Raw genomic sequence first — 8,253 nt, 5'->3', positions numbered from 1 at the left:
GATGCACAGAATCAATCTCTCTCTCTCTTTCTCTTACACACACACACACACACAAGGATGACAGGCTCTGCATGTTCTAAGCAAGCTCTGAGGACACTGTCATTCCCTCTAAGGTCTGAGGACCACTGGGAGGTCCTTGAGAGAAGGATTAGACCAATTCATTCCTCTGTCTCCAGTGCCGAGCACAGAGCCTCACTCCATGAAGGGGCTCCATAAATGTTTGATGGATGAATAAATAGGTCATTTCCTCAGCAGTAAAATAGAAGCAATCACAAACATTTCTAATAGGAAGGACTGGATACGTTAATATTTATGAGAATCCCAGAACCCTGCCTGGCACCTAGTAAGCACTCTATCAGTGAAATATATACATCCGTCCATATGACGGAGGAGAATCCAAGATAAAAAAAATGAATATGATAAAAATTACTGAGTACCTACTGTGTGCCAAGACTGTTGGAGGTCTCAATTCTTTGGATGCTTATACTCTAGTGGGGCAAGACAGAGGACTAATAAGCAAATATGAAAACACCCGTAAAATGCGAACATACATAAAGGAAAGCTGCTCTTAAAGGTTAGAGAATCCAAGTTTATTAGAAACATTCAGACAAAAAAGAAAGCTGTGAAGAGAGGGCCCAGCCCACCCCCACTCCTCTCTGTGTTCTAGAAGACTTCACCAGTTTGTATCCTGCAAACTGGCTTCTTCCACGTGGGGACCTGCACTGCGCTGCTGGAGCCAGATGGGAGCCCTAGTCCTCAGGGCACTGCAGGAGGTCATAGGTCACGTAGCCCACTTGGTCCACCTGGTTCACCTCCTTCTTGGAACTCACTCGCCAGAAGAAGCGGTCCTGACAGAAGTAGGCTTTCTCTGCAGGGGATAGGCAGGCATGAGAGGGGTGACTCCCACCCCACCCCCACAAACATCTGCAGACACAGGAGCAAGAGCTTTACAATCATCCCTCCTGGCTTTCTAGATTTTTCCAAGATTTTTACATGACACTTCCATCTCCACCACCTGCCTGTGAGATGCTGGAAGGCACTGGCACACAGTAGGTGCTCCCTACAGATTTTGTGAATGAACTAGAAAATAAATGAATGGATGGCCTATCTTAATACTCAAAGCAATTCACTCAATATTATTCATTGAGCAAATCCATGTATTCATTCAAAAAATTTTTACTGGAGCTGGGGGTGTGGCTCAGAGGTATACAACTTGACTAGCATGAACAAGACCCTAGCACTGCAAAAAAAAAAAAATTACTGACTCTAATTTTCTTAAAAAAAGATGAATATGATTAAAATTATTGAGTACCTACTATGTGCCAAGACTGTTGGAGGTATTAGAGATATAGCAAAAAACAAAACCAAAAAAAATACATATATATAGGCATGATCTGAATTCTTTTGGTGCTTATACTCTAGTGGCGCAAGCCAGAGGACTAATAAACAAATATGAAGACAAATGAAATTGGTTCTGACAATGTAGAAAGCTATGGAAGAAATACAAACTCCTGGGCTGGGATTGTGGCTCAGCGGTAGAGCGCTTGCCTAGCACGGGTGGGACCCAGGTTCGATCCTCAGCACCACATAAAAATAAAGGCATTGTGTTGTGTCCATCTACACCTAAAAATAAATAAATATTTAAAAAAAAGAAACTCCTAAGTGAAAAGGTAACGAGGGTTCTCTGAGGTGGCCTTAACACTGAGATCTGAAGGATGAGAGAGAGGGAGCCTGGTGACAATGTAGGGAAAGAGACTTCCAGACAGAGGGAACAGAAGGCACAAAGGCCCTAAGACAGGAATGACCTTGATCTGTTTAAAGAGCAGCAGGTGGAGGTGGAGTACAGGGAATGACGGTAGCAGCAGAGAGGATGGGACAGCAGGGGTCAGATAGTGTAAGTTTCCTTGACCTTGGAATAGGCTGGGGGTCATGCCTGGACCATTCCCCTCCCTACTCTCAGGGAATACACCAAAGGTTATTGGAAACCAGTATGGCTTGGATTAAAGTGTTTGCAAAGGAGATAGTAAAAAATGCTAGATTCAAAAATGATTTTGTCTGTTAAGAGAACAGATCTTGTCAACTGATAGCATATGAGAGAAAGAAGAAGAAGAAGGAGAAGGAGAAGGAGAAGAGAAGGAGAAGGAGAAGGAGAAGAAGAAGAAGAAGAAGGAGCAAGTACAGTAACTCTAGCTCTAATCGTCCCCAACTCACAGATGGGAACGCGGAGGCTCCAAGAGCGGCAGTGGCTTGCCCAGAGACGCCCAGCTAGGAGCTGCCTTTTCTCTCACTGTATCCCAGTAGCTGCATAGCTCTTGCCACATGGCACCTGATAGTTGCTGTGTGACAAAGGAACATGCCCCCTTGCAAAGCTTACATCCTGTGCTAAAGGGGAAACAGCTTCCTGTTGGGGACGCGGTTATTCTAGGTCCTGGTCCTGACTCTGCTGCTGACTCCCTGTAAGACTTGGGGACGTCTCTGCCTCTACAGAGAGTTAGTCGGTCAGTGCCGGGGCACTTCCCCAATCTCCAGGGACCCTTTTCTTTCTTGTTGAGAATTTGTCCAGTCGCCTTCGCAGTGGGGCGAGTGTGGGTGTGTCTCCTAAAGGGACCCTCTCTGGCTCGCACCGCAGCCTCACCTCGGTATTGGAAGATGTCGTGCGTGTTCAAGGGCACCCCGGGGAACATCTGATCCACCGGAGTGGGGCTCCGGGAATCCACTCTCTGCGTCTTCACGTCGAACCTGCAGCGTGAGGGGGGGGGGGTCGAAGGGACGGTGCTGAGTGAGCCCGCGGGCTGGCGACGGCGCCCGGGCTCCCCCTGCCGGCGGCCGCGTGGCTCTCACCTCCAGAAGAGATGCCCGCTGAACAGCAGCGCCTTGCCCCCGCCACGCGGGAGGACCCCAGTGACTTGGGTCACCTCAGAGCCCAGACCCAGCTTGTCCAGACGCCGCGGGCCTAGCACCGACGCTCCCGTGTACACCCACACTTGGCGCCCTGCAGGGGAGAAGGGTCACGTCGGACTGGGCATGCGGGGCAGGGACGGACGTCCTCCTTGAATGTCCGAGGGGAGAAGCCGGCCAGGCCTTTCCTAGCCCGGAGTACCCGGAGTCTCGGTACCCAAGAGGCCCAACAGCTGGGTACCAGTGTGCAAGGGGTGGCGAGCAGCCGAACCCAAATGCAACCCCAGAAAATATGACAATTTGCGGGTACCAGGAGGGGGCGCCCTTTTTCAATCGTGTAATTTTTTATTTAATTAAATTTATTTATTTATTTATTTAGGTGCTAGGAATTAAGTCCTAGGGCGCTGTAACTCTGAGCTACATCTCCAGCCTTTTCTTTTCTTTTCTTTTCTTTTTTTATTTTTTAATTTGAGACAGAGTCTCACTAAATTGCTTAGGGCCTCGCTAAATTGCTGAGACTGGCCTGGAACTAGGCCTCCTCCTGCCTCAGCCTCCCGAGTTGCTGGGATCACAGGGTGCACCTTCGCACCTGGCACTGATGTATGCTTCACCGGTCACAGTGGGTCTCTTGATCCTCCCTGCCTGGCGCAGGATGAGAGGTGTCAGAGCAAGAGAGCAGAAAACTAACCCGAGAAGAAGAAAATCTTCTTGGAGAGTGGCTCCTCGAAGGCAGAGTCCAGTCGGGCGGGCAACGCGGGCCACGTGTCGGCGATAAGGAAGGGGCCCTGCAGCCGGGGCCCTCTGCCCTCAGAGAATCGCCAATACCGTCTGAGGACGTGAAAAGGGCAGGACAGGGCGCTGAGCATCGAGCCTGGGGCCAGCGGGCGGAGAAGGCGGTTCTTCCTCCACGCACACCCTTATCCGCACACCCCCGCCCACTCACCCATCCTTGAAGACGTGCAGATAGTTCCCGATCTCCGCAATGGCGTCGAAAACGTCCACATTGCAGGGACTGTCCACCGGATCCAAAGTCACTGGGGCCTCAGAAGGACCAGCCGTGGGAGGACCTGTAGGGCCAGCTGAAGGGGGGCCTGTAGGGCCGGTTGTGGGGAGCTCTGAGGGGCGGGCGGTGGGGGGTGCGGTGGGGCAGACCGTCGGGGGAGCGGTGGGCTGCGGCTCAGGTGTGGTGGTGGACGGAGGTCTTGGATCAGGTTCAGGCCGAGAACCTAAAGAGAGACCCTGACTGAGACTCCGGCTCCACTCCCGCGGCCCAGCAGAGCCCCGCGCAGGCGCAGCTCTCCTCGCTAGCCTGAGCCGTCCTTCTCCCAGCCGCCGGGCAGGCGCTCCCCACGCCCTCGGCTTTCATTCAAGTCATACTTTTCCTGGCCTGGGCCCTGTGCACAGAGGACAGAGGCTCACCATCCCAAACAGTGCTGAGGGCTTTAGAAACTCACAGGTTAGCCTTTGATCTTAAAAAACCAAAAAACAAAAAACTATGACTTAGATTCTTTTATACCCTCACCTGTTTTTGCTCCTTTCTCTCTCTCTGTGTGTGTGTGTGTGTGTGTGTGTGTGTGTGTAGTGCTGGGAACTGAACCCAGGTCTTTGCACATGACACTCAGCACTGAGCTATACCCCAACCCTCCATATCCCCATTTTTTTAATGAGGAACTAACACTAGATCACGACAATGAAAATATCAAACACACGATGCTTCCTATATGCCACACGTCATTCTAACTCATTAAATTTCATGACAGCCCTTTGAGGCAAGTACTAAAATTAACACTTTACAGACAGGAAACTGAGAGGTGAACTGATATACCCAAGGTCACCTGGCTATGAAGTGGCTTGTCTGGCTTTTGAACCATATCTACCTCTCCCTAGAGTGTGGGTTCCTTAGCACCATCTCCAAGCATTGACCAGGCAGCAACTGCTCCCAGGCCCCACCCCCACGGATGTTGAGGTCCTCCCCCTCTGGCATTCCCTGGTCCTGTGGCTGAGCTACCCCATTTCCTCTGCTGCGTCCACCCCTGTCCCGCAGCCTCACCATAGAGATGCTGGATACCCTTCACGTCGTCCTCGTGCAGCGGGGAGCCCTCCAGGAAGCGATACATGGGGTACATGAGCGCCTCTGGCACTGAGGAGTGATCCAGACCCAGCGCATGACCGAACTCGTGCGCCGCTACAAGGAACAGGCTGTATCCTGGAGGGAAGGAACCTGAGATGTAGCTCCGGGCAGAGCCCCCAGCACTGGCCACCCAACCACCACTACCGCCCAGGCCACAGCCCCCAGCCTGGAAGCCCCTGAACCATCCCGCTCACCTTGGTCTGGGCAGAAGCCCCACTTCTTGTCATTGTCGAAGTTGGAGGTGGTGGCGCACCAGAGGCGCCCATCATTACGGCCATCGCTGGTACAGGTCGAGTACTCCTTGCCCAGGAAGATAAAGGGGAAGACGCACAGCTCCCCGGCGGAGTTGCCCCCAATCACAGTTGCGTCAGCTGGAGAGACCCAGAGTGTTGGTGAGCCAGGGGACTGGGTCCAATAAAGTGCCAGGGGGGGCCAAGCAAGGAGCTAGAGGATCTTGGTGGCCTATTTCTAAAGCCTATGGACGCTATGGAGCACAGCAGAGACCCGCGTCCCCAATGGTCAGGGCCTAGGTCACCAAACCAAGGAAGAGGCCTCAGGCTGAGCAAGGAAAGTCCAAGCCCTGGACTTTTGGCTGGGCAACTGGAAGTTAGGGCAAGGGGACATAGTCATGGTGTGTGGATGAGGAAGGAGTAGAGACAGAATAATGAGTGAAGGAGCCACATTTGAGGAACCGATGCAGGATGGCAGAGGAAGGCTGAATCAGGTAGGCAGACTAGGTACCTCGAGTTGGGCAGAAGCCATAAAGCTTGTCCTGGTCATAGTTGTCGGTGGTGGCACACCAGCGATAGCCATCAGAGCGACCTTGGGTGGTGCAGGCAGAGTAGGAATTGCCCTCGAAGATGAATGGAAACACGCAGGGTTTGCCATCTGCATTGCCATGCTGGGTGTAGAGTTCTGGGGAGGTGAGAACAATTTACCTTCTCGTGCAGCACAGCAAATGCTTTGACCCACAGACCACTTGCAGTCCAACCCTCCTCCCTTCAGTTCAGGAAATTGGGCCCAGAGAGCAGGAGAATGACTTGCAGGCCACACAGCACTGGTGGCAAAGATGGGATTAGAATCTAAGATTCTGGACCTTCAAGGGTAGTGACACCCACATCCCTCGCCATGACCCCCTCACTCACTCTCACTGGGGCAGAAGCCGAACTTGCGGTCCGTGTCATAGTTGGCGGTGGTGCTGCACCAAGGAGCGCCGTCGGTGCGGCCGTCCGTGGTGCAGGCGGAGTAGGAGCGGCCCTCAAAGGTGAAGGGGAAGTGACAGGGGGCTCCATTTGCGTTTCCAAAGTGGGTAGGAACCACTGCGGGAAGAGGACTAGAGTCAGGAAGGCTGCTTATGGACGTGGGAGAAGGGAATGGAGGAGGCAGGCGTGTAGGGACTCCGGGGCGGCTCCAGATCTCACCGACGCCCTTGCCCAGCGACCACAACTCTTCATCATCGAAGTGGGCGTCTCCCTGAATACCGGGGCCAGGAGGAAAGGCGTGTGCCAGAAGCCCGTCTTTCCCGTCGAAGGGATACCCGTCTCCATGCTCTAAAGATGAAGAAGGAACCCGAGTCAGCCAAGTATCGCTGGGTAGGTTGTGCGCTGTGCAAGGGCGCGGGACCCAGCGTGGCCCGGAAACCTCCCCGCGCACCGCTTTCCAAGCCTGGCGTGCGCTCTGCCCTCCCGCAGGCGGGGGCGCCCTGCGCGCAAGTGGCCGTCAAGGCCACCAGGAAAGCGGGTCCACCGCGGCTCTGCTCTCCTTGGCCCTCCCTCCCATTCCTAGTCCGGGAGTCCTGATTTGCCCCTTCTCACCAGCGACACCAAACTGGATGACGATGTCTGCTTCCCGGCCATACACGCGAGTGAAGGTGAGCGGCGTCACTGCGCTCCACACGGCGAAGGCACGGGCAAAGGCATCGTCGATCACGTCGCGGGGCAAATCTTCCGAGTAGTTTTGGATCCTGTAGGGGAAGGTGGGAGGAAAGAGGTCAGAAGTGAGAGGCTGGAGCAGGACAGCAGCGACACCCCACGTTTCAGAGTCTTCAACATATGCCTGGTTCCCTGAGGGCATCCCCCTCAGGTATCCCCCACCCCTCCGTTTGGGTCCCCACAATGGACCTGACAGAAGTTCCACTCAGAAAGGGAAACTGAGGCTCAGAGGTGGAGCCTTTTGCCCCAGGCCCTACAAGTAGTGGGTCCAGGACCTAAGACAGGATGTGATCACCTCAGTACAAACCCGGATCCAGACCCCACCCTGGTCACCCACTCTGACCCCAACCGCTCACCAGTATGTGATGTTGTGGTGGTGCCACTTGAGATCACCCTCAAACGTTTGAAATTTGCCCAGATCTGGGACACCGCAGCGTGGGGTTCGCATGGCCTTCAGGGTGGCGCTGTCCAGCTGACCAGTCTGGGGCAGGGACAGCCGCTTCTGCAGAAGCAGCAGTGCTGGGCGCAGGGACAGTGCATCGGTATGCATCTCAGCCACGCGAGTGTAACCGTAGCGGAACAGGTATTCCTGAGGATGGAGAGCAGAGACATCCCAGAGCCCAGCCCCTTTCTCTGCCCTTCTGGCCCAGGACTAGTCTCTCAGGTGCTCAGGGGTGATCAGTAAGGCATTATATCCAGGACACTCGTGCTGCCCATTCAAGAATCCACCTCCTGCAGACTCCCTCAGCTCCTTCCCACCCCTGGGCACGGCTCTCCCTAAGACCCCTGGGGCTTACCCTTGTTCACTCCCAATTCTTGACCACTCCAGAATCCTCCAGTGTCCCGTCCCCCACACCATCTTCCATTGCCCACCTAGCAACCCCCATTTTCTGTTATCTGCTCTGAACATTGCAGACCCCAGTGCCTCACCCCAGACACCTCTGTTCCCCATCATCCCAAGACGTCCCTGAACATCTCTGAGGCCTCATGCCCCCTTTGGTCCACTGCATACCTTCCTGGCCAGCCCTCCCCGACTCTCCGTGGGGGTGTTTGCTTACCTGTGCCAGCTGCATATCAGTGAGATTGGTGGTTCTCAGGTCTCTGGGGAAGACCACAAAGGCGGGCTGGCGCTGTGCAGGTGCGGCAGAGCAACATCCCAGCACCAGGAGTGCCAGGACTAGGGGCTGCCAGGATCTCATGGTGAGGGTAGCCGTGTCTGGCTGCAGCTGTCCTAGCAGGGGCTTTAAAGAGTTGCCACTAACTGAATCAGTGACCCTGCCCCGCCCCTCCAGG

The 8,253-nt window shown here is 54.2% G+C and overlaps 1 protein-coding gene across 1 annotated transcript; it reads right to left on the bottom strand.

Annotated features, from left to right (window-relative positions):
• Positions 1 to 568: 568 nt before the first annotated feature.
• Positions 569 to 8,253, bottom strand: Mmp9 (matrix metallopeptidase 9). Its single transcript, XM_015479005.2, has 13 exons — positions 8,019 to 8,253; positions 7,317 to 7,549; positions 6,844 to 6,992; positions 6,451 to 6,579; positions 6,175 to 6,348; positions 5,771 to 5,944; positions 5,224 to 5,400; positions 4,949 to 5,104; positions 3,842 to 4,124; positions 3,587 to 3,726; positions 2,842 to 2,992; positions 2,636 to 2,739; positions 569 to 868 (listed from the first exon to the last, which is right to left on the bottom strand). Exons 1-13 carry the CDS (start codon positions 8,157 to 8,159, stop codon positions 750 to 752), a joined length of 2,130 nt encoding a protein of 709 aa, XP_015334491.1. The 5' UTR covers positions 8,160 to 8,253; the 3' UTR covers positions 569 to 749.

This window comes from Marmota marmota, unplaced genomic scaffold (genome assembly GCF_001458135.2).
Source record: "Marmota marmota marmota unplaced genomic scaffold, marMar, whole genome shotgun sequence".
NCBI lineage: Eukaryota > Metazoa > Chordata > Mammalia > Rodentia > Sciuridae > Marmota > Marmota marmota.
The sequence above is the reverse complement of the archived record's forward strand: the minus strand, read 5'-3'. Positions and strand labels throughout refer to the sequence as shown.

What these genes read in the sequence shown, in the direction of transcription:
- Mmp9 (XM_015479005.2), bottom strand. Translation starts at nt 8,159, where the DNA reads ATGAGATCCTGGCAGCCCCTAGTCCTGGCACTCCTGGTGCTGGGATGT. An exon ending in GTCGCTGGGCAAGGGCGTCG is followed by an intron (nt 6,349 to 6,450) that starts GTGAGATCTGGA and finishes CTCTTCCCGCAG; the next exon opens with TGGTTCCTACCCACTTTGGA. An exon ending in GGGTATCCAGCATCTCTATG is followed by an intron (nt 4,125 to 4,948) that starts GTGAGGCTGCGG and finishes GTCTCTCTTTAG; the next exon opens with GTTCTCGGCCTGAACCTGAT.